Source organism: Anabas testudineus, chromosome 21 (genome assembly GCF_900324465.2).
Source record: "Anabas testudineus chromosome 21, fAnaTes1.2, whole genome shotgun sequence".
Taxonomy (NCBI): Eukaryota; Metazoa; Chordata; class Actinopteri; order Anabantiformes; family Anabantidae; genus Anabas; species Anabas testudineus.
The window spans coordinates 5933146-5960166 of NC_046629.1; the positions used below are offsets into that span (position 1 = coordinate 5933146).

At 41.9% G+C, this 27021-nt stretch overlaps 1 protein-coding gene across 4 annotated transcripts; it reads right to left on the reverse strand.

The window, feature by feature from the left end:
- Positions 1–386: 386 nt before the first annotated feature.
- Positions 387–27021, reverse strand: zmym2 (zinc finger, MYM-type 2). Of its 4 annotated transcripts, none has more exons than XM_026376028.1 (25): positions 26933–27021; positions 18557–19267; positions 18023–18191; positions 15431–15585; positions 15103–15251; positions 14779–14941; positions 13632–13844; positions 11813–11963; positions 11297–11412; positions 10599–10724; positions 9906–10056; positions 9583–9755; positions 9309–9471; positions 9188–9216; positions 8817–8958; positions 8531–8652; positions 8228–8378; positions 7936–8145; positions 6778–6896; positions 6510–6690; positions 6139–6281; positions 4965–5079; positions 4304–4546; positions 3610–3754; positions 387–3271 (listed from the first exon to the last, which is right to left on the reverse strand). In XM_026376028.1, the coding sequence occupies exons 2-25, from the start codon at positions 19250–19252 to the stop codon at positions 3049–3051; spliced, it is 4248 nt and encodes a 1415-aa protein (XP_026231813.1). In that variant the 5' UTR covers positions 19253–19267; positions 26933–27021; the 3' UTR covers positions 387–3048. The 4 variants fall into 4 exon arrangements, with proteins under 4 accessions (XP_026231813.1, XP_026231812.1, XP_026231811.1 ...); XM_026376027.1 differs by lacking the exon at positions 26933–27021 and adding an exon at positions 26387–26497 and having other exon boundaries at positions 7936–8088; XM_026376026.1 differs by lacking the exon at positions 26933–27021 and adding an exon at positions 26387–26495.

The window sequence follows — 27021 nt, forward strand, 5'->3', positions numbered from 1 at the left end:
TTATCACCCAACATCCATGTTGAACATTGTTGATGCTCTTGTGGCTAAAAGGTAAGAAAATCAAAACAATGGGGATGATTACAGCATTATTTTGAAAAAATTATGATTAATAAAACTAGTTTGATAGTAACAACTGGTCGCTCTGGATAATCTACAGAATATCACAGTAAATTATTTCTATTTTGTTGGGTCCAAATGGATGCATGTCAAGATGATCAAGTAAATTAGGTTTGTCTCTACATGTTTGAGTGTTTTGATATTTTTTAATGCTCTCTGAAACACAAAGATACTCACATGAAACTAAATGTCAAAGCTGAATGACTATTATGTAGTGAATTAACCCTTTAATTTCAGGCTCATCAAAACAGCACCATGAAGGAGTCTGGTTAGAAAATGAAATCATTTATTGAACATGACCGTATCAGCAGATCAGCCCACACACGTAGCATCAGACTCAAGTCACAATCACTCACTTTCAGTATTTACAGATAGGCACATTCACATTAGGCATTGAAGCCAGCCACAGCGACTACTGTAGGTCCAAACCTGTGGCAGGGTCGCTGCCTCCGGGTCCAGCAGGAAATTAATCAGCCAGCGTATCTGGATTTTTGGGGCTGAAGACACTGATGTAGCGTCAAAATCTGGACTAATAATCTCTGTCCAAAACCTTTGTTCTCAAAATGCTGCACTGTTGGTTTAGACCATTTAACGCACAGAACAATAAAAGAAATAACAGGAACACCTGCTCTTTAGATAAAATAAAAAGGGACACAATTCATAATCAACATGAGGAGGGTGTTCCTTATATTTAGACAAAAAATAAAAATAAATCCATTTTTGCAGGGGCTAAAATGTCATTGATGTATTAAGTTTATGGAATAAGAGGGGATAATGTTAAATAATCTTGACTTAATTTTCTTCAATTTATTGAAAAAGTAAAAAAAACAAAAACAAAAACAAGGGATTTGAACCACATAAATAAAAAAAACAAAAACAGTATAGTGTAGCTCTGAAAAGAAGTTTGTGAAAAGAGAGAAATCAAATGTCCAACCAATTCTTTATAATACAGTGCTAGCAAATCTAACCAGCTTGGAAGAAGAACACTTAACAAATGCTCAGTTTTATAACGTATCTGAGAAATGACAGGAAAATACAAACAGGGACAGAGGCACAAAGGAAATGTTAAAAAAAACAAAAAACAAAAGTATGAGCTCCGAATAATCCATGTCGTTTGTTTAGCAGGTTCCTGCAGTGGTTTGGACGAGAGAGAAACGACTGCAGCAGGTTTTTAAAGAACGTCAGCTGAGAAGGAAATGGTACCCATAAAAATCCCACCCCCCAACGTAAAGAGGATACAGTCAAACTAATAAAAAGAGAAATAAATAATCTGTCTTTAAAAAAAAAAAAAAAGGTTTCTCAGGAGGCGGGGTTCAAGCTGAAGGTTTCTGTGGGCGCTCTTCCTTCCTCAAACTACACAGTCTGTCTCCAATAACCGCCTTGTTTCAGAGATATTTACACTTCAAAGCAACCCAATCTGGGCTTAGTACACATGTAATGCTACATCGCATGAATGAAAGTTCCCCTAATGTCCTATAAAGAAACGCAGCATGTCGGTAGGTTGGCTTCACCCCGCACCACAGCAAGTGTCTGACGAGAGAGAACGTGAGGCTGAGTCTTGTTTTGCTGCTGGGGCCGGTCCTGAAGTCCGTTTGTGGTGCAGCCGGTTTGCCTGAGAGCGGTGCTGACAGAGGAAGAGCAGCGAGTGGCATGATGGGATGGAAGAATGAAATCAGCCCAGTTAACGTGAGAGGTGCGTGAAAGAGGAAAAAGGCTGCTGGTCACTTCAGACACGGTAGAAAGTCGGAGATTCCATCTTCATGCAGTTTTAAATACTGACCACCGGCGTCCAATTAACTAAATTCATGAGATTAGAGCTTCTAGAGCGTGATCATTTAATAAATATGCTGGGTTTGTCAATCTGACAGGTTTCAAAAGGCACGAAAATCAAACAGCAAAGACTGTGAGATAGAAGTAGAGCGTGTTCATACCTTTAAATGGTGCAGACAGATCTGATGAGTATTTATTAATAAGAAAAACAGGGGGTTGTGTTTGTCATGAGTTGCAAACTCACCCCACATCATTCACTCAGTGTAAACTTCTCATTTAGGAAATGTGTTTTTATTCTTTGAAGAAAGGACGCTGCTTAATTATGGTAACTTTACCGAGGCTCGCTTGTTTCTATACCACGTTGGACAAAACTCAACCCGTGAAATAAACCATCAGTTCCATCTAACAGCAGATATGGAGATTTGAGGGGTCCGAGATGAAACCTGTTTATGAGTCTGTCAAACAGAACGTTTAAATTATGAATTTAATTTATGTTTTAGCTGCTAAATGGGTAAAAGAAGTTGGATGTTATTACAAAATGAAGATGGAATTTCCAACTTTCTTCTCCTCCTTCGGGTGCTTCTGGTTTCAACCAGACGTTTCTGTCTGAACTTACGCTTCACTATCTCCTTTTTTCGCTCCACACAACGAGGAGCAGGAGGTGAAACTGAGAGTAAAGAACTCCATCACATCCTGTATCCTGTGTCTCCTTGTGGCTGCACATAACTCCTGTTAAAGCGTGATTCTGTGTTAATTTTCATATTTTTAAGCTGCTTGTTTAAGCGCTGCTAACATGACACCCTTATAACTGATGGAAATGTACATCAGCACATCCTCGACCTGTCTTTTCATTGCATCACGACGATAACCACCACTCTGTCTCTCAGCTCCTGGTTGAGCTCGTTTCTCCACTTCTGGTTTTTGACTGAAGGGAAAACGTTTGTCCTTATGTCATGACCTCTTCATTCTCCTCTGTTTCTGAATCCACGAGGAGGAGTTTGGGCTTCAGGATCTGTGTTGTGGATTTCCCTCACCAGGAGGAAACAGCGAGGAGGGCTAACAAGGACCAGACGATAAGACATTAGAGGAGAACTCACACTAATAGCTATCCTCCTGTTCTGCTGACTAATCGGACTCTCCTAACTAAGGTCTGAACGGCTGCTACTCTCCCCCAACTGTTTCACTCCCGTCCCCCTCCTCATCATCTTCCTCCTGGTGTTTTTTGTCTGTGTAAACATCCCTGACCATGAGGACTCTGGTGAGCAGGCTCTCCAGATTCTGTCGCTCCAGCGGCGTGGAGCTGAACCACAGCGGGTCATTGAGGCTGCAGGCCGGATCTGGCGTAACGTAGAAGACATCTAGACGCTTCTGCAACGATGCCGGGCTGGAGGAGGGAGAAAGGACGAGAGGGAGAGGAACAAACAACAGAGGAAAAAAATGAAAATGAATCTGCTGAATTTATTCTAAATAATTATGAGAAACTGTTTTATTAAGTCCTCATTTTTCATTAGTCAACACTGTGTTGTGTGGTTCAGGATGTGAACAGCAATGAGTTTTAATCACAGGACTTACAGAGCAGGTTCATTTAATTGGTAAAATAAAAAATTGCAAACATTCTCTAAATCAAACTTTCTACAGATAAAACTGATCAGTTACTTAAAGGTTGAAGGTTGTATTGTATTTGGGGATATCAAGTTTATTTTACCGATTTATTTAACTCACCACTTCGATCTGTAGAGCTCATATAAGTGACACTCGTGCTTTTCAACCGGGCAGCGCACAGGGAAACCTCCCGAGTCCTCGTCTGGTTCACAGTCCTGATCGCCGTCCTCCAACTGACGCTTTCTCTTCCTGGACTCTGTTTGCACTAAAGAACCAGAACAACATTCAATTCCAGGGTTTTATCAACTTATTAAAGATCTAAGATCATTTTGTCAAGCATCTTTGACATTTTTCTGCTCCACTTTTCCAAGTAAATTTCCAATAAATACAAATTACATGTATTTTTAAGCATTATTTGGTATCTTAACTACTTAATTTCCCTCAAACTCAATATTCCAGGAAGAATACAAGCTGTGTGCACCTTCCTGGAATCAGAACAACTTACCGTTAACGCTGCCATTTGTCAGATTTAGGCACAGCTGTGGACTAAATACCAACATACTGCAAAATGATCCTCCTCTTACTGCTTTTAATTCAAGCTCTTTTGGTAATATAAACTGCATGTATCTTTGGTTTCATGCATCCTTGTGTCACTTTTTTCTTTTCTATGTTGTGTTGAGTTTTTCCTTAACGGATGAACTTTGATATACAACAAAGTTTTTACCATTTCACCATCAGCACAATCACAAAACGTTTCTACAAATAAATAAATTAACCTGCCGGGGTTCTGAAATGTACATGCTGTCGGCCTCACCATGGTGATCCTGAGTGATGGAAGGCACGCGGATGCAGACGGTAGCCTCCTTGGTGACAGGATGGACGGTGTCGGGTCCATAGACGTTGGCGAAGGAGAGGCGGAGGTGCTGCTCCACGGTGCGCAGACCAAAGTATTTGGTGTTCAGGTAAACCAGAGAGCGCAGCAGAGCAGCGGGACTGTGCTCCCCGAGCTGCCGGCTGCTCCACATGCTCTGCTCCTCCACCCGACCCCACAAAGAGCCTGTGGGGAGAAACCGCTAGTTAAGCACCAATCTACAGAGATTTTAAAATAGAGGTTCTGTAAGATAAAGATTTTAACTTTCTGCAGGCAGTGTCCTCATATAACATTAGAGTGCAATCACAACATGTCAGGATGTGAACAGCAGAAGAGTTATAATCACGGGACACAGCTTACATTAGTAACCAACACTACAGTTGATTAACAGCACTGTGCCACCGGTTGCATCGTTACATGCTGCAGGGCACATCTGAACTCCAGGTTACAGTGAAATTTTATTTCTTTAACTTGTTGTTTACTATTTTGTGTGTATGTGATATCATTTACTGACTGTGTGGTTTCAAAATGTGTTTCTTGCTAATTAGAAAGAGTCATTTGGTGCTGAGCAGATGGCAATAAGACTGTGTTTGGCTGCACTCACCATCAGGAAGCACGCTGGGGTGCCAGTCCTTCAGGACCCTGTTGAGCTCCTCTCCAAACTGCTGGTAGCACGGGTCACTAAACAGATCATCTTTTCGGCCTTTGGCATGAAGATGCTGCAAACAATAGACCACATTAAAAAAAATTGAACAAATAAAAAGCTGCGGCCATGTGGTGGCTCAGAGATTAAAACGTTAGTGTCCTCATATTTAAAGATCATCAGTGCTTATCAGGATGTGAACAGCAAAGAGTTATAATCACTGGACACAACAAAAAAGATCTGAAGAATAGAAACAGCACAAGTCCACTGCTCTGCAAACCCCCACAAATCAGCTCAATAGAAGAACAGCAGCAAATTACAGCATTTTACACCAAATTATCATCAAACTTCACAAATCTTTAAATCTTATCTATCTTCTATAATCAGATGAAGGTTTTCTTACATTTTTCTGGCAGAAAAGTCAAACTCCAGAGAACTTTGGAGAGTCCTCTGTTCTGTGACCGTGCCATGCTGCATGTGAGAGGAGGAGGAAAGACTGTGCAGCAGCAATATGTGTCCTACTGGGAACACTCACTGCAACTTTAGTTCCTACCTCCATTATGACTACAGAGTATTAACAGTTAATTATTAAGTGTTGACTTCATGTCAATTATAATATAATATAATATAATATAATATAATATAATATAATATAATATAATATAATATAATATAATATAATATAATATAATATAATATAATATTTTTATAAAATCATAATAATTGATGATTATTTTGAGCTCGAAATTCCCAGACCATTGTGTGAAGTGAAACTATGAACATTAAATTAAATTAAACAGGCCTCTATAACATTACACAACAACATATGTGCCTCTTTGGGACTATCCACCAGACTTTGCTGTAAGTTAGCTCTCCTTACAGCAAATTGGTAATATTTGATATATTCCCAAAAGCATGCTGAACGCGTACCACTCACTTTATCAGTTAATAAAGTGTCATATATTGGATTTTCCTCACCCTTGCCCCTGAGTTTGGAGATATAATTTACAGTACATATTGTTAGAAGGCAAGGGACATCTTCAGGGCCTCAGGCAGCACTAAATAGCGACATGCATAGACTCAGGGACTCCTCTGACAACCACGGCCAGTGAACACAGTTTAGCTTGGTACCAACCTGCTGGATTCCCAGACAGAGGTAGAGGATGCTGTCTGGAGAGTAGCGCTCCCCACTGGGCCTGCAGACCTCCCTGACAAACCGGGACAGAGCCACGTTCAGCTCCTCTGAACTCAATGACAGCAGGTTACTTTTAGACCGGGCTGCAGGATTTGAGAACAGGCGACTGCAGTTACCAAAAACATCCCACAGTTTTTCAAATGTGACAATAAATCTTTTTCAATACAGCGGGATTTGCATATTTTCACTTCTGAGCGAGGGCTCAGCAAGGTGCTCTGAGATCTCACATCACCTACTACATATAGAGAAGGATGGATTCTACACCATGTGCTGTGGGTTTTGGTAGAAAAAACTTCTGAGCGAGGGCTCACCTTGTTTGGATTCGTCCTTTACTTTGGTGTCGTCCGATTGGTCCACAGAAGACAGCGCCCAGCGTTTCCAGGCATTGATGCCATAGCGAGTTTTGAGAGGGAACGATCTTCCACCTGCTACATGGGAAGAAGAGGATGAGGCAAGACCTGAGCCCTCCTCTACTGCCTGCCTCTTGTTGCCCTGCAGCACAAACACACCAATTACTACACAGCAAACGTTTCTATTTGTTGCATCATACACTGTACGCATGCGTGCGTGTGCGCATACTTGTCTCCTGGCCTGTGGTCGTGGTGCAGACTCTTGCTCCTTCTCCTCTGCCAGAACTGGAGGTAGAGAGAAGCCCATGTCCTCGTCCATTCCCTCCAGGACTGGAACGGGGTCTGAGGCTAAGAGGAAAAACACAATGATTGTCTCAGGTTTCCCTAATACTTTATCCAGAATTAATTAAAATAGGTTTCTTATTTACATGACATTTAAGAAATTAGACAATTAAATGCCTCACGGCACGTAAACATAGAGAGTGTGACAGTAAAGAAGTCAGTGGCTGAGATGTAAGATGCTGTACTTGTCTAGCACTCCTCCCCTGGACAATACACCAAACCCCAAATCCTCTGCCCTGATAGAGGTGATGACAGCAGGCCCATAAATAACCAGAGGGAGGAATTTTAATCTCAATTACTGTACTGATCCATTATAAACTCATGCAGTGAGATATTGTTACATAACAGCTGCTTCACTAAACAAAATGAATGGAAAAAAATCTGAGGGAGCATTAAAGACACACTTCTCCATTTCTCTGCTCCCTATTAGCAGAAAAACGTGTTTGGAGCGTCATAGCGATCTGAACGATTTGAAAACAAGAGGCCTTATGTCCCACCATGATCTGCATGACAAATGATCGTGTACTGTGTTCTCACAGTGTGAGTAGTGTCCCTGCACTAATATGCAAATTTACACAGCAAGGTGCTCTGAGATCTCACATCACCTACTACATATAGAGAAGGATGGATTCTACACCATGTGCTGTGGGTTTTGGTAGAAAGCATCTTAACATGTTAGGTCAGGGATAGAGAATGGTGTCGTCTTTCATGGGTATTCAGCAGATTTATGACGGCATGTCAGATACCCCTGTGGGGCCAAGGACACTGAGCTTACATAGGAATAGGCACCCAGTTTTTAACTGTCTTAAAATGGGCTGTGGTGGTGGGACATACAAAGGTTTACCTTCCTAGGAAAAGAGGGGGATCTTGACTAAAGATGTCACAACACCATTGAAATTCTAAAACAGTAATTATTGTTAATATGATGTCTGCTGTGTTTAGAAAACAATAAAGGACAAGGGTCAAATATTCTGTGTAAACAAAGTTTGACAGTGACTGTTTGACACAGCGTTGACAGAGGTTACAATTACATATTGGGGTTTACTTTGAGAGAAGTCGGCCTCCAGGTCCAGGTCTGGTTCGTACTTGTCTTCCTCCTCTTCCTCCTTTACCTCCTCCTCTGCCTCAGAGTTGCAGCTGCTCCCACTGGAGGACTTCTCCTCTTTATGCTCGCTCTTCACCTTTACCGGCTTCACATCTGAAACGAGCAGGTCTTCACTGGTCCTCACATCATCTGCTGCAACTTTCTGCACATCTAAATAGACTTTGTTGTGTTGGAATATTGTTTAAAGTGTATTTTACATGACATGAAACATCCAACTATCACGTTAACGTACCTGGCTTCTGTTCCTCTGCGATCATGTCAGCCATGGAGATCAGATCGGCCTCTAGAGGGTCAGAGGGGACCTTGTGTTTCAGCTCGTTGATGGTCTGGATGATCTGTTCTGAACCCTGCAGGGTTGTAGGCAGGAACACAGGCACAGGAACCTGGACGGGACATGACAAATGGCTTTTTGGTAAATATCTCCTTACTTTGCACTTTGACATAATTGAGACATTTACACAGGCTTCCATTTATTTGTTCATGTTAACACATTTGTGTCTTTTAGCAAATAAATTAATAAATTAAAATGCCTTACCGGTACAGGTAGAGAGACTGGTGTCGGAGTGACCTGGGAATACATATTCATGGGCATAGGGATGAACACGGGCACAGGAATGGGTACAGGAACATATTCCCTCTTCACACCATCTTCAACGTCTGTAGACACAGGATACATATGTCGAATGATAAAAAACTTTCCAGGAACTTTATCAACATTGACATATCTGTGAAGCAGGACCCTGCTGAAAACTTGACTGCACTGTATTATAATATTTTTTAGTTTGTTGCACACTAATAAATAAAAAAGCTGCAGCATTTACCTGTCTGTAACAGTTTGCTCTGCATGTGCGGTTTGCAGTATGTAGCTTTGGTCAGGGTGAGCGGTTTGCAGAGCACGGCCTTGTTCTTGACATCTCTCACCAAACCTCCACCAGCGTATGCCACAGTTCCCTGGTTCACCATCTGCCAAATGAGGGGGAATAAAATCAAAGCTGAATACAAACGAAAATTTGGCTTCTGCTCCCAGTGAGTATTGGTTCTGTATGTAAAATTAGAAAAGGATCTGCAGGTAAGCAGCTGCACGTTACAAAGAGGAACCACCACATTTCTAATGGTTTATAATTAAAATTAAAATATAATTACAGAACTAACATATTTCACACTCACATATAGTTTGTAAATTCCAACTTACCCCAAGTTTGGACCCTTGCAATTCAAACCCTGCAAAACAGACAAAAAATAAACTCATCACATTTTTGGTCCATGAAGTCTGGGTGACAGATGAAGCAGCAAACGTTTTCCTGTTTTCATACCCATGGTGTTTTCGGGGCCTTTCTGTGTGACCAAGATGGGCTCATTTTGCTGACTGTAAAACTTCAACAAACACTCCTGGTCACAGAAATGCTTCATCTCTGCCCTCCACATCACGGACTCCGTCAGGTTACCCTGCACCTTACAGCAGTCACACCGCGCCGCCTGGTGGCCACAGGGAGGAGGATCAATACATATGAAACTGCATATAGACATTTTCTTCTTACAACGTTACACTTCATTGGATGCACTGCACATTAACACATATGAGCGGACCTTGTAGTACCAGTCGTTGAACTTCTTGGCACATGCCTCGCTGCAGAAGTCCCGAGTCATGCCGCCGAGCTGCCGGGTCACACCTCTCTTACACAGCTGACTGCAGTGGTTGCAGCTGACACACTTCAAACCCAGCCGCTTGATAAAATCCTGCTTATATAACAGCTTACAGCCTGGATACAGCAGCAGGTGGAACATAAGGAGAAATGAAAAAAGAGAAGGTCAGAGCAGTGATAACGAACTGATTACTTTAAAGCTGTCAAGAAAGAGTTATCAGATTTATCAAGTGTGCTACAGGACCACAGAGGATGGAAGATTGGTACCTTCACTGCAGAAGGGTCTCTTGACCCCGGAGAACTTGACAGTCTCGTGCAGCGTCTTCTCCTCTTGGCAGTACTCACAAAATGTCACAATGCAATGGAGCTTCTTGTAGTCCTCACAGCAGGTCTTACTACAGAACTGGTAGACTTTATCCTGAAGACAGACACATTTGGATAAACACTGTATGCATTAGGTTTAAGATGTTTTAGTGGAGCACTGCAAGCATAAACATTTTACAAATGAAAATGAAAAGTTGGCTTACGCACAGTTTCAATTGACAATTTTTCCCCCCTGACTAATTCTAACACATTTCTCTGCACACTGCCTTGGTCTCCGATGAAAAATCTTGTCTCATATCAACTTAGAAAAGTGCTGCAGCTAATTTCTTAATCATTTCTTAATCTGACAATATCTCAAATTAACTGATCTATGATTTAGTGTAAAAACACCAGACAATGCAAAATTATGTCTGTAACACTTTCTCATGTTTTGTTGTTTTACAAGACTTAAGCACAGTTTTCCTTTATTTAACTTTTAGATAAGGAAACTTCTTATCAGACATATTCTTGATTAGAAGCTGCCTCTAGTTCTTTGATGTTGACCCTTAGATGACACTTTTTCACACTAGTTTCAAATCTACTACTGTCACATTACACTGGTGTCAAATGTGTGCAGGAATTAAAAGATGCTCTCACCTCCCACTCTAATGTTTCCGGCTTCAAGCTGAACGTTCCTCGACAGTAGTTACATTTCAGCTGGATGGCGTCATTTGCCGTGGGGAGCGGAGTCTGTCCGTTGGTGGCTGTTTGAAGAGTGACGTTCTGTAAAGAAAAACACATGAGGAAAATCAAAAACCTCTCATGACTTACAGACAACTCATCTCTACTGAGTTAACTAACACTGATTTGCAGATATCTATATACAGAATTGTATTTGAGGGGTATCTGACCTCTGACCTCTGTATCACAAACCAAAACAGATTCTTCTTCTTTTTTCTTGTTAATATGTAAATTTATGAGTTGTGGTGCTAAAAAGCTAATCAGGTCATGGACTCCACTGAGGGAACTCTTGGTCTTTTATGTTTGAAGCTGATGTTTTCATAAGAATGTTAAACAAGTTTATTATAATTAATTTTACTTTCTCAACCAGCTCAATGGAACATGGCAACTTTAGAAACATCAACTATTATAAATCGGAACCATTTGTTGTCCTGATTTGTATATACGTATGACTATTTTTAACTGTGTGTTGCTATCGTGGGTATTAATCCAGAAAACAACAGAAGGACATGATGCAACGTCCATCAGTAGGACTAGTTAATTTCTATTGGAAATGGAAAACAACAAAGATTTGTGACTTCTGCTTTGAAATGACGAATAAAATGAGACCACACCTGGAATTTAGTAACACACTGTGAGCTGCAGAAGTTCAGGATGTTTCCCTCTGGTAGCGTGGCCTGGTACTGTGGTAATGAATTCCTCTTACAGAAGTGGCACGAAGGCTCTGTGTCTGCACACACAGACAATCAACATTAAAACTAAAGTTTATAACAAAGCTCAAGAGTAGACAAACTAGTTAACAGCCGTGTTTGTTTTGCTCAAAACATATAAACTAACCAACTTAACTTAAAACCATTCAGTCAGGAAAATAATTTATTTTCCAACACTAACATAGGCTACACAACTCCTGACCATGATGAAGATCATTATGTTTCTCCTACTCTCCATTCGCAACCTGACCTTGTGTCAGTAACATCTGTTAAACATCTTATGATCCTATAGAAAACTCTTTGACCTGGTTTAAAAATGCGCATGATAAAATCATAATTAAAAATAAACGTCGATGGCCCTTCGTATTGTTTTAATGTTTGTGGTTAATAAAAAACTTTTTTTGTAATCTGGTTACTCACTGAGGAAGGAAGTTGATGCCAACTTGCCCTTGTTCATGCAGTTGACAGAGCAGTAGGAACCCATGGTGCCGCTTGCTCCCAGGCTGTGAAGAACCTCACCTGTCTTGATCAATGTTTTGCAAGTCAGACAGCTCGCAAGTTTACTGTGGGCCTGTGACAGAGGGAAACATGTCAAACGGATGAATCCTCTTCACTGGACCATGTTTTAACATGTTTATTGTAGATCTCTAATTGTTGAGTAGACCTCAATGACATACAAGCTTTAAACTCTAAACATGATTCTACACCTACAGTATTTGTGCCAACTGCTCGGCCACAAAAGCACATAGATTATTTTCTTTTCTGCTACTATTATCGCGGTAATCTATCATCATTGTTTAATCTGAGCTGCGAGACCTGTCACCATTCTCACTTTTATTCCTTTAATCCTACTAGATCCGACAAGGGAGATGTGATGATATCTGAGTAGGAAAATACGACAACACATTTACAAGAGAGGCATAACAGAATTTAGAAATTGCCTCCTCTCTCATGCTGGCAAAAGGTAGAATATTTCTATTTGAGGGAACTGTCCGTTTGCCAAGATTATGTACTTTTTATAGACACGTAAACAATGCAGCTGGTCACATAAAGAAAGTGCAAATACTTAGCGGAGGCAGAGAATTGTCATCTCTTCACAGATGATCCAATCACTTGCAGTATATTTCACTATCCTAACCAGCTGACATGTTTGTGCAGGATGGCTCATTACTGGACAGAGCGAGTGTCAGAGAAATTCCAGCTCACAGTTTGAATCATTTGAAATTTATACCCCCAATGCTTTTCTCTACTTACAGTATTAATAAAATGTCCAATAAGCTGCTGTTGCTAAGCAACAAATACAATTCCAACCTCTAATTTCTGGTTAATACTGCTAAGCAACACAATTTAGTTTAACTGTAGCATGCTCAGTATCAAGAGGCGCTCGGATGTCCAGACATGATCCCCACAGCACAGGAACACCTATGAAAACAGTACTTGTAGTTCGTCATCAGCTTATTCCACCCTTCCTGCAGACCTTCCACAAGATTAAGGAATCTAGCTGCACAGATTTCGCTGCCATCCGCTGGCGATAAAGACTGGCTTACACACTTTCGAAGTTAAAATCAAGATTTCCCACAACTGAAACTAAGGGGCCTATACTAAAACCACTCATAACAAAATATGACCTCATTATTATGCAGATTTATGCATCAGCCCATTACTACTGTATATGGAGTGCCTCATGTGTGAAGTTTCTACTATGTGTTGTTCTTCAGTTATTGTGTTGGTACAAAGATCTGTTTCCAATTCCGCTAATGAACTCATTCATTAGCAATGATTTATTATAACAACACATTTGTCCTATACTACAGACCTGGAATGAAGGAGTTGGAGCAATTTCTGGGGAAACTGTGCTCCCTCGTTAATACGCAGATTGATGCAGAGGGATACAAAATCTCCTCCGGTACCTAATCCAGATGGGAGGTGTCTGTATAAGTATGACGTTTCTACAAAGACAGAATAGGCTTCACTGATAGTTGTCATTCCTCTACACACAACTCTGAGCTCTGGTTCACTTTTCACATTTAAGCATAATTTCCTGTCTCACCTGAACATTTAAGTTCACGCCAGGTTAATAATTTTTTGTATTTTCATTAGTTCCTGAGGGTAATTTTTCCACTGTGGGGAAGAGGAAGAGTCACAACGTAAACTAGCCAACCTACTAGCTGTCAAAGCAGAGCGGTGATTTTAAACGGATGTGTTTCAATGCAACAAGTGGTGGTGGGGCCTACAGTACCTGCTTGTACTCCCTCACGCAGTTTTGGCAACAGAAGCGTTTCTGTTGGCCATCCACCAGCAGGAAGTGGTTGGCTGACGCTCGGCTAGGCAGGTAGTCACCACATTGCTCGCAGCAGTTCATGATCAGACCGTTGGCCCTTCGGTAAACATTGAAGCATGCGTCGCTGCAGATCTTATGGGTCACAGTCTTAAAGCTAACCTCGTGGCGGATCTGTGGAGAGAAAAATGAAGAGGAGCTAATGAGCTAAACTTATTTTAACTTTCTTTTAAAGTGCATATTTCTCAATCACACAGTTCTAGATTAGCACTTCAGAGGACATAGAGTGAATGTGATATGTGATGCCTACTTGTTACCGTGTATTATTATTTGTGTCTTTCAAAGTTAAAAATCAGATAATTTCACTCAAGAAATGTGTCAAACAAACCAATTCACTTCTTCATACACCTGACAAAAAAGAAAACGTCATGCTTTTTGATTACCTATTTATTTACAGTATTTTGCTGCTTCAAATGCACAAAAATACTAATACTGAAAACGTCAGCTAGAAAATACGATAGCTCAGCCAAGATTCTCGAAACAAGTAACAGGATGATTAGTAATTGATCATTTATTTTAGATACTTTGAACACTAATAGAGTTAGACCATCTCTTGTGTCACATACTATAAGAAATTAAGCACAGAAAGAATTCCCAGCATTTGAGACAAACACATTCACATGAAATGGCCGCAGAGACTGAGTTAAAGGAGAGCAGACAATGTTCCCCGAGAAGCTGTGAAGAAATGAAAAGATGGAGAAAAGAAAGAAGGCAAGAAATGACAGGAAGAGAGAACAAGAGAAGAAGGCAGCAGACAAGGAACGAGGAGGAGATTAATATTGAATGAAAGTGACCCGAGGAGGGAGACAAGAAAGAGGGTTTGTTTTAAAACAAACATCAATGTCGAGAAAAGTAAACCTCACAAGAGCACGACTTCAGCCATGCCAGGAACTCTGAGGCTCTCCGAGTTAGACTGCAGTGTGCTGAAAGGGTTTGTGCACTTTAGATTACATTACACAGTGTAGTTGTAACTAGTCATCTCTGTTCTCAATGACAATGACAAAACTAATGCACAAGAGTGAAGTGTGTCACACAGACACAGACTGACCTCTGTGAGCTTGCCACAGACAGTACATTTGGTTTTGAGGCCTGACTTGGGCGGGTTTTGCTTGTTCTCGTAGGCACCTAGGCAGCCGGTGCTGCAGAACTCCTGGAAAGACTCACTGGAGTCGACCTGGGCCACAATGGTGCCTTTCATGTTTGTTATATCCCTAAAAACATATCACAGAGCATAACAGAGATTAGATACGTTAAATGTTTATCAGTTAGATATCATTCTATTAAACTCCATCCAAACAAACACACTACATGTACAACTCAAATTTAAACCAGCAAACGTCTCCTATCTGAGCTCCTTTGGGTCGACACTCACTTTTTACACATGGTGCAGCTCTTTTTGGGAGCAGGTTTGTGTGAGAAGGCAGAAAGACAGGTAGTGGAGCAGAAGAGGTGTGTGGAGCCTTTACGCTGGTAGGCTGTTTGGCCTTTCTTCAGTGGCTTCTTACAGTTTGCACAGGTCACCTGGAATACACAGACAACAAGGATTTACCAACAAGGGAATAGAATAAGTAAAAGAAGCATGCTATGACTTTGTATTTGTCAGTAAAAGTAGAATCCTTCTGTACAACCCCTTCAGACACCCCTCTACATTTCCTGATCTAGTGTAACCACACAAAACCTCACTGAATAGACCTGATCACCTTTACTGTCCTGGGCTGCGGCTGGGAGCCTGAGGAGGAAGTGGATGAGGAAGACTGGCCTGGAGGTTTGGGCAGGGAAGTGGCTGGTGATGGAGAGTCCACCCCTGTTTGTTTTTGGCTGCGCGGGACTGAGGCTGACTGAGAGATCCACGAGTCTGTAAGGAAAGACAGAAACAAGTTAACTTACTGTCTACATGTCTTTGGTCAAATTAAAACACTGAATGTGAATACAGATCACAATTTTTATCTTCAGACATCAGGAGGTGTCTGAACGGTGCTAAATTCATGGCGCTAACCACAAAGACAGCCAAAGTCATGCAGAATTATCTTTAGCAACAAGAACAACAAGAAGTCCTGCAGCAGCTGGTATGACCCCCTCAACCTCATGGAGCCAGTGACAAAAGACACTGAGACAGACTAAACCCACAGAGAAACTGTGGCAAGACGTCTGGAACAACCTACAAGTACCTTAAAAAAAGAGGAGAAGTGGTGCTGATTAAAGACACAGAGAAGTCACTCTAGTTAAGGTCATGGGTTGTTTTCAGTGGTTTTAGTATAGACCTCTCAGTTTCAAATGTTGATGTTAACTTTGAAAGTGTGGAAGCCGGTCTTTATCACCAGTGGATGGCAGCGAAATCTGTGCAGTCAGATTCCACACTCTATATATAAGCTCTTTAAACTAATGGATGTCAGGAAATATGAATGTCAAGTGTTTAAAAAAACATGGCCTTTTCAACATCACAAGCATGGACATGTCTACCTTCTTTGCATTCCTTTTATGATAATATTTTAAGATTATTGTGTGTATTTTTTCCTTTATAGGACATTTACTGGTACAGAGGCAGACAAGAAACAATAGGGAGAATTTGACACATATCAAAGAAGAAACAACAACTAGCGCAGTCAGATGATAAAATATGTACTTTTGTTTCACAATCCTTGTAAAACTAACAACCAGGAAATATCAAACTTGCTGTTCACTGTGCTCATGTAACACAGCTTCACACGTGCTGCATCTTCAGCCAAATCATGGTTTACTGTTTTTGTGGTTGTAAAACTAGATAGGATGTTGCGCAGCAAGAAACGGACGCTCCAAATGTGATTCTAACGGCTTAAACTGCAGCAACATGAAACTGTGCCGCTTCCAAAAAAACATAATCCTCCAGAAGCCACTTTTACAGAGTACCACTGTGTTCCACGGCAGCATTTGGTGCCTGTGTAGAGTGAGACAGGAACATAAAACTGTCTCAGAACCTGTCCCAATGTCCCAGCTTATCAATTCACAGACTTTAAAGCCAATATGTCTGTGAGAGCTCCAGACTGTCCTACTGTGAAATCAGAAAGCATTTGATAGTCCTTTTAGGAACTGTTTAAACTCTGTATGCTCAATCTTCACAGGCCTGCATGCCGCAGATTTTACTTGAGGCAATTTCCCACAATTTACAGTGTACAACAGGTGAGGAACACTTTGTTTAAGTGAATTACAAAACTTAATTATCCTATTGTCTTTGCATTCAACTGCTCGACCATCAGATTGTTCCCTTTGCTCTCCATTTTATCCTGTTGTGTTTATCACAGAAGAGGCTCAGAGACTCAGATGGCAATGTGACATTGGAGTGGATTCCTTTCTTAAATGTGTATGAATCTTCTCCAGTTTTTTTGTGAAGCCTGTACACTCATGAGAGAAACCATGTAAGAAAGCCACTTGAAATACCAGGCACCAAAAACACTGCACAAAAGGATTTTTACAAGCAATTTGCCCTCTGTCATGACGATCAGAAGATAAACAGCAGAAATACACAGTTGACATTACAAAGAAATTCAGCAGGATTTCAGCAGAAGGTCTGAGGTGTTGCAAATGTTAAGTCAGGTTCAATTTTAACACAGAATGACCCTGCACTTGGATGAATGAGAGGGCAGTGTACCGTCTATCTAAACAGTCATGTGTCTATTATTCCTTTATGCATTTTCCCATATCCATAACCACATTTTACCATTTTTCTCAGTAATCAGTTAACATTTTGTGTCCAAGGGCCTGTATCACAAAGCGAGTTCAACCCTTTCTGGCTTCACTGAACCTAACCCTGGAAGTCCATTGTTCCTGTAAGGTTCCTGTATGAATGATGACTTCAGTGACCTGATTAGTCAGTATTTGGGCTGCTAACAGATTTTCATATGATCCTCTGAAATTAACTTGCTCTACAGCAGCTGAGCCAGTTTTGTAATACTAGAAAACCTGAGTTAGTCAAAGGCAGCAGGATGAGCTGCTAATCTTGCCCCAGCTTCCACTATTCTTCCTTGATGTTGCTAAACATGGCCAGTTTCACATGAACAGGTGCGGCAGAGTGAGGCCTGAAATAACACACTGAACCACTACCAGTAGACACAAGATGCAGTTAAAACAAGCATTTAAATACATACAGAAATATGTTAACAGAAGTATGCTGTTACCACTCACATGACACAAGGGTCTAGTTATTGACTAATAATGCAGGTCTGCACACACTACAGCAACCAAAACTAAACCAAGCCCTTCATTTTACCTGTGAGAACAGGCCAAGTTAAATTTGCTCCGTATAATAAATTGGTTACCTGCTCTGTTGTGTGTCCCTGTGTCTCCATTCTGTACCAGCTGGCCCATGGGGCCTGAACCCCGCCCAGGGTTGAAGGAGGCTGTTGGTCGACCAGATGGGGTGTCAGGATTCAGGCTGAACGCATTGCTGATCTGCAAACCATTTTCCTCTGCCAGGCCTTCACCTGCCTAAACACAACACACGAGTTGTTTAGATTAGCATTGTCCTTAGTGACAAAACATTAGAAAACAAGGTGCTAAGGAACCAAAGATTGTGCAATATGAAAAAGATCTGCATCGAATCTCATCTAACTAAAGTAGGTGCCAGTGAATCTTGGAAAAATAAATACTGGCACAAAATATCAGCTCTCAGCAGGGTTATTAAAAAATGCCGTCATCCACTTTGCCAAAAATAAACTTGCTATGCCAGAGAACACCTGCTTTCACCAATGTTTACCAGCATACAACATCAGAACTAGCTCTCCTTTAGACCAGCTTCTTATTAGCTAACAACTAAATGACAAGACTGCAACATCCATTCTGCTGATTCTCACTTCTGCGTCAGCCACCGTTCCTTCCTGAAGAGACGTCACAGAGGTGATCATCAGGTTCATGTCTGCCTGGACGTCCACTGGATGAGGTGGAGTATTTACTCCAGAAACTGTGGAGCTTCCTTTCTGGCTGCTGGAGCCCAGTGTGGTGACACTGGCGATTCTGATCTCTGAATCTGGCTCAGTGCTGCTGAGTGCACTTGGCGAGTGGGGTGCAGAGGAGGACTCTTCAGGGGGCACAGGTGAAGAGGTGGAAGTGTCCTTCTGCTCAGAGTCCTCCTCATCATCAATGACAATAGGCTCTGCTGCTGTGGTTGGAGTTTTTGGAGGTGCTGCCACAGTGGATGCGCTGGAAGACGCAGGAGGAGTGGGGGTCTTAGCAGGCATCGCTGCTGTAGATGTGTCTACAGTTGCCGCAGCAGCAGCCGGCTCTACACAGTCTGTGCTGGGCGTGTCTTGGGAAAGGGCTGTGGCAGAAGGCTGGGGAGCCTCCTCCCCTACAAGAACCACATCATCATCATTGTCCTCTGTATTGCCCTCCTTTGTGGCTCCATCTTTTGTATCCATGGAAACTGCCTCTGCATCCTCCTCTGAGGGAGGCGTGGCCTGTTGCTCAGGGGTGGGAGTGGCATTTGTCGGCTCCACCTGCTCCTCTGCCTCCTCTGCTGTGGCAGGGTTTGGTTCTGACTCCCCGTCCATCACTAAGGCAACCACCTGGCAACACAAACAGACAAAGGCAGTTAAGAGACAATTAGGTGAAGCCAGCACCACTGATTGGATTTATGTCTGACAGCTGTACAGGTAGCACAGGTGTCCCCAGAGACAAGCTCTCCCCCTCTCCACACAGCTGCCGCATGCCTTAATCATTGCAATTGTTTCAGCTACCACCTGTGTCCGTTACGTCGCTGGCTGATTGTGGTTGTTATATTAGACAGTAAGTTCAACTAAAGTTATACCTCGAGCCTATGCAGCTACACAAAGGACCAACTCTTAAAATGTCTGCGACCAGATATTAGCCTTTTATTCCGACCCGTTTCCTACCTGGGTGCTCTGCTTACACCCACTTCTGCTTTTAATTCACTTCAGTCACAGAGAATCACTCAAGCCTTTTCTGTTTAAAGGTGACTTAATATGAGCACTTCCTACCAAAAGAGGAAAAGGAGCCGTGCTTCAGAAACATGAAGGTCGCACCGTTTCCCCTGCGTTGGTGAGAACCCCTCAAATGTGAGTCACAACACTCCAAAAAGTGCATTTCAGGCCTCTTCATTCTTCTTCTGTAATTAACAATGAGGCTCAAAACATGCAATTTGTCAACCTTCAGATAAGTGTAATGCTGATCATAATCCTCATTATTTCTAATCTATCAGTTGTTTTCTCTATTGATTGTCTGGTCTATAAAATATCAGAAAGTTGAGAAATGGCATTTATAGTTAACCACAACCAAAGGACATGTATCAGAAAATTCTGTTTATATCCGACCAACAGTCCAACATCAAAATACACCAAATTATACCACAGGCCTGCAACAGCTTGACAAATGACAACAGCTGTGTTGCAAACATAGTACAGATTAGTCAGCTCCTCAACGAGTTGACAATAACTGCAAAAATCAGCCTCAAATTCCTATCTTGCCATGTGGTCTTTCTCAGTTCACTTGCCATTTGGTTGCACAGTCTGGCTGGACGTCCACCCCTCGGAAGAGTCCTGGTGGTTCCAAACTTCTTCCATTTCCCAATTATTGATACCACTGTGCTCCTGGGAACGCTCAAAGCTTTAGAAATGGTTTTATACCCTTGTCCTGACCTATGCCGCGCCACAATATTATTGCAGAGGTCTACAGAGAGTTCCTGAGATCTCATGTCTTGGTTTATGTCCTGACATGCAGGGTGAATTGTGGACCTTATATGTCTGCTCGACTCAGTTTCTACAGGTGATCTTCAATAAGGTTGTAGGGTCTTCAGCTCAGACATAATTAAAGTAAACAGGATGCACCTGAACACAATTTCGAGTGACACAGCAATGTGTCTATATACATTTGTAAATGAGATATACATTTGCAAATATTATACATTACAAGCACGAGTTACAGGGTGTACATTCATGGGCAAATTAGCAATTTTCTCAATAAAAAAAATGTCCAACACCTTGACGTCTGCAAACATGAAGGGGTCTGAATCATTTTACTGAGACAACTTTCAGAAATCAACTATTCCATTATTCCTTCAGTCAACTATAGTGGAGAGAGGTTTTTCTGCTTCACAGTTAAGCCTTTCTGTTTGCACTTAACACAGGAAAACACTGTGAAAAGTGGCGGCTAAGACTGTCCCATCTTTTCCCCTCTGTTCCCTGCACCTGCTTACCAACAAACCACCTCCTCTCACCTGCTGTCTTCCCTCCTCGATGCTCCAAACAGCATCTCTCTTGTTGCTCCTGGCAACCAGTGAAGCTACACCTTGGTTGCCATGGTGATGGAAGACCACCACCGGGTACTTGTTGTCTGTGCTCTACATCTGGGTGCTGTTGAATTGGCTCAAACTGTATTTAAATGTGTGGATATTACCAACATGATTCAGAATTCCTTCAAGGTTGAAAAAAAAATGACAATTTAAAAGACCTTTTACTTTTTTAACAACACATTAAATGTATTTTTAAAAACTACTGAAAACTATTAGGGGCCATTATGTGTGTTAACCGAGATCCATAATGATGTCATTAAATGTTATGTGGATTAGAAGTAGAAAATAAATGGATGGGCAGATTATTTTGTTTATAAATCAATTTCTATATTTTTTGCCAGGAAAACAAAATCGAATCATTTATTGACGCATTAGAATCACATTAAAATTACTACTAATGTCAGGCTAGAGAACATTTTTGACATTTAAATAATTGTAGAGAAAATTTAAATGTGTGCTTTAAAGACCTGCAGACCTGCAGATACCCTAAATGAACTGACAAGTGAATCGAAAATAAACTGAAGTATCTCTACAAAACCCAAAGAAGAAAAATAATGTTGTAGGCTGATTTGGTGCCACACTTTCATAGCACTTCTGGGGATGTCTGCACTCGCTATGTTGATCTCTTTCTGTCAAATTCTCCTTTTCATGTTCGGGGAGGGTGGCTGTAAGCCACACATCACATCACTGCTGACAGCTGCAGCACAGAAACACAAACAGATGTGAGCCCACAGACACACTGGTGTGACGACGACAACCTTTGTAGGCCTGTGCTCCTCAGCACAACAAGACCCTCAAAGTACCTGAATACGGCCTCTCTACACAACAGAGGAAGCCGGGTCGCTGCCTTGGCTACACGGTGGCGGCCATTTTGGCCCCAGAATTGAGGGACGCATCCAATAAAAGTTACAACACTACTGTGATACTTTGGGAGCAATTTGCTTCATATTTTACAACTTTCGCTTTCACGAACAGAGAACGCCTTCACACCCTCTTCATTTTTAAGTGACCGTTTCCTTGTCGGGTCCACTACAGGTCAACAAACTGCGGTCAATGGTTACATGTACATTACAGGCCTTAACGAATTATTCCCATTTTTGTTGATGGTTCACGTTGATGTTTGTAAGCGACACGTGTCCAGCTCTGGTGTGAACGCTGAAGTCCTAGTTTGCCTTTAAATGAAGTGTGAGCTGTACGAGTACAATAACAGCATTGTTATTTGCGCAACAGTCAAATCGGACAATTTCCTCAAGAAACGCTCACCTACAATATGTTCCTTCCAGTTTGGCTTCCTTGTCTTTCAGCTGAATGTCGTCTCTGTTGTTGCATTTTTAATGAAGACAACTAGGGTTGAACAATTAATAGTTCTCAAATCCATACTGCAATTCACAAATCTGTTAGTGGGGATGTTTTTCGTAATAATAACTGAGCTTTTATTTATCATCCAGCCCTACCAATCAATCCCTGAGATTATGTGCTGCCCAGCAGGTGAGTCTGAAATACCCATAGAGCTCATTGAAACACTAGATTGAAGAAACTGGGACATAAAGTACATTAATACGACTACAAATTATTTGTCATCACAAGTATCCTGAGATGTAAAGTCACTGCTGTCTGCAGACGGCCATAACTGAGAAGTTATCTCTCTATTTTCTAAAACGTGCAGTTCCAAAACCTCTGCACCTGAAAAATACATTTACTTAATTCCAGTCTTAAAATACAGACTTTGTAGGAAGTCACTATTTAATATTTAATAAAACAAACTAAAATTCTCAAACATTAATTGTCATTTTAACACAAACAAACAAACAAATATATATATATATATATATATATATATATATATATATATATATATATATATATATATATATATATATTTGTTTATTACCAAGTTCTACTAAAGAAATCCTGATAACAAAAGTAAAACCCAGTGAGAACTGTATAAACACAGCAGCAGTACTGAGAGGAAGTCATTTGATGAGTTATTTGACCAGCAATACCACGAATTACCCAAATATCAAGTCTGAATCTGCTCTGACTCATCAAAAATCTAGAATTGAACAATGTTTAGTTTTATTTAGGTCATGCAAATAGAAATTAAAGACACTTGGACCAGGACTTAACCTGAGCTTGTGCATCTCAATAATTACATAGATTTAAGTCCTAGCACTAAGTTTACAGGTGAGTCAAAACACAGAAGGTATTTCCTGAATCTGCAGACTCTTCCAACTATTCGGATTAAAAAATAATCTGGTTCGGTCCAGAGAAATATTAGATGATGGAAGAAAATGACATTATCATTCATAAAAGAAAAGTATTTTTATATTATTAATCTCTATTTATTTAGTATATATAATTTTTTGCTCTGAAAAACAGAATTTACGCAGGAGCCCAAACTTCCATCTTTGACCACTAAAATCTAATCAGTTCATCAATAACTCCAATTGGACAGTTGCACCAAATATGGACAAATTTCTTCGAGGTGTTCGCAAAAAAATAATCGGGTTCACAAGAATGGGCTGTAGAACTGGATGAGCTTCAAGTGAGCATGACCTTGACATCTAGGCCACTAAAATTTTATCAATTCATCGTTAAGTCCAGGTCGACAGTTGTGTCAAATATGCAACAATTCGATCCAAGCGCTCCTGTATCGGTTGGCTGTACAGATGGAGACTCTCCAAACACATAATCCCAAGGGCGCAGAGGCATTACAAAAAATAAATAATTAAAAAATAAAGATGACACCACAACACGGCACTTGACTTTCAATCGAAGCAAGCGAGGCAACGCCTTTTGCTGTTGAGAAGAAATTGTCATTTGGACTAAAGTTAAATTTTTCCATGACCACGTTGGATTATTCTTAAATCCAGATTCATTATGATTTGAGTAATTAACCTTCAGAATATGAGTGAGTGTCATAAAAACATCTGGACACTGTGGGCAGTGTGACAAGCTGGGGCTAGACCGGGACGTACATTAACAACAATAAAATGGAAAACTACCTGGGTTCATTTCTTTTGGGCTGCAACTAATTGATTGTAATTACTTACAATAAGGATTAATCTGTTGATTATTGACTCTACTACTACTACTACTACTACTACTACTACTACTACCTACTAAATGTGAGTCTTACATCCATTAAGATGTCTTCAAATGTCTTGTTTTACCCACCCACTAGTACAATACCCAACAATATTCAGTTTATCATCATTCAAGACACACACAAACACCAAATCCTGACATTTGGAAAGGTAGACCAGAGTATAATGGTTTGTTTCACTAGTTTTGCTTTGAAACGATTAAAACATTTGTTAATTAAAATAACACAATTATTTTTCTATCAATCAACAAATTAGCTAATTGTTACAGCACTATTGAATGATGCCACCATGTTTTGAATTGTTACCTTTTTAAATAAACATTATAAAGTTAATCCAAGTGGAAGAGGAATGAGAGAAAAGAGAAACACTGCATATGTTAAACTAAACACTGAACCACTGCTGCATCAGTCCTGTGTCCACTTATTATGTTTGCTGATTGTAAAAATCTACTTAATTATAAAACAGAGGCTGAAGAGGAGGAGGAGGAGCTCACTGTGACCATGTGACAGGAAGTAAAAGCTACCACTGTAAGACGTTCAAGATCAATAAGGTGTTCTTGATTGTTTAAAAACAGGATAAGATTCAAGCTGCACTCCAAAAGCCTGTGATTTGTTATTCATATGACTGAGGATATAGACCAGTCCTGCGTCTGCAGACCCAAACACATCCGTCTGTGACCCTGGTGTCAAAACATTGGGAGAGGCCCCAAAGGCATCCTTCTCTGTGTGCAACACCTCCCTAAAGCCAAGCTGAGCTGCAAAACAAATGCATCACAGCTTTTTGGCTTGGTATTACACCAACAGAGGGAATCTATGTGCAAAGCAACTGGGTATTGCTCTGAGGGGGGAAAACAGCCTGGTCTAGACTCACTTCAGACTGCAATGCAGAGCTATGAGCCAAGCTGCATTCACGTGGATGAAAGGGAAACGAGGATCCAGCATTAATGAGCTCTGACATACAACCTTGCTCCCAACGTCAACACCAGGTGGACAGAGAGGTGGGCTGGCGCTGGGGGTGAGACTGCTTCTGTGCAACAACCCAAAAAAATAAATAAAAAATAAATAAAGAAAGAAAGAAAGAGAGAGAGATCACTCAGAAGACAAGCTGCTACAACCAACGACTGCGCCAGACCAGCCCCAGCCACATCATCACCTTACACAGTGTTGGAAAGGTGAAAGAGCGCCGAGCAGTTTACGCATGAAGTCAATTTCACAGTAGGTCACAAGGTGGAGACATGCAGCTGTTTGCGCCAGTTGCGCAGATAACATCCGCCTAATAATATATTCAAATCAAACGCCTGAGATCATTATATAAGGCTTATGTCACTGAGAAGTGATGCGTAATGCGCAGCCACCGGAACATCCCTGAAACCAGCTGATGGGCTAAAATATAGTCCATTCCGGTTACCTGGCAGCTGAATACAAAACTGAACCCGGACTATTCTGAGCTCCACACAGCTGATGAGCTGCCCTCTGAAATGTTAGAAAATCTGCACAGGAGGACAGCCTGTACCAAGCTTTCAGGGGCCGCTGGAGTCCCCCTGGCCGTGCCCTTGATTAACAGCTAGAAGCCCAGCTCCATAACAAGGACCACCACAGCAGCAGCACCAAATCCGGTCGAGGGCGCCCGGTTACAGCGGTGACTATCGCTCGACCTGATCCGAGCTTCTCCTCTGTTTCTCTCCTCGGCAGTCATACTGCACAAACTTGGCTATGGGGGGCAGACCCAAAACTTTAAGCTATCAAGGACAATAAACAGAACCAGCACTACCTGAGCTGCGCAACTCTTCCATAAATAACCCGGTTAAATGGGGAGGTGGGTTGGCTTCCAAGTTGGGGTCCAGAAGAAACGTGGTTCAGGGTGTTCCGTTCCGCTCCGCTCCCACCCCTGCCCTTCCTGGCGCAAACAGCCATTGGATTAGCGGCGGATCGAGGGGAGGAGAGCAGATACAGACTGCGCCATTGTTGAAATACCGCTGAAATAATCTCAACTTATTCTCATCAAATGGTTTAAACTGAGCTAAATGTTGCACAGGATCCAAAGTGGGGCGCGCACACACACACACACACACACACACACACACACACACACACACACACACACACACACAATCCCCTCACGGCTGCCAACGTGTGGTTCCACTACACCGCTCCACAGCTCCGTTCTCAGGGTCGCTCACACGGCGGCTGCACCGAATCCCGTCCGAAATCCGGATCAAAAGCCCGATTTGTAGGATACCTGTGACGCCGGGGTTTTAATTGGAAAGTTACCCTGCACGTAGTCCACCCTGGCGCAATCAGCGGCAGATTGACCGGCCTCCGCAGGGGGCGCCCTGCCGCCGTTACGCACCACATGAACCGACTTCTTTTGCGTCGTGCGCTCGTAAACAACGAGCCTCCGGCAAATCCCCCGCTGCGTATTTGCACGACTTTCAGCGGAGTTGGTGACCCCCCCAACGCCAGGTATAACCCCGGCGTTTTCACCCCCAGACACAACCCCCACCCCTCTCCTCCCCTTCCTCCCTCCCTCCCTCCTCCCCCAGCGGAAAACAGCACTGCCTGCCGTCCGCCATTAGAGCCAACTGAACAATACTGGAGACCGGAGGCGGCCGCGGCCGCGGCGCACACTCAGCGGCGCAGACAGATCTGTTAGAATAAACTGTTTATTGTTCCCTAAACGTGTCTCCTCGCCGCAGCCGCACTCACGGCGGAGCCCGCAGACGTCCACCTGACGTCCCGCACAAGTTCCCAAAACTTTGACTAATGAGGCGTCAGAGTGGCCCCTAAAAAGCAGAAAGGTCTGTGAAATGCTCTTACCGGAGAACAGCTCGGAACGGTGCAGCGCCACTTTTGTGCCTTGACATTAATCCCGGGTGCGCGTGCGCACAGGGGAGAATTTCCACTTT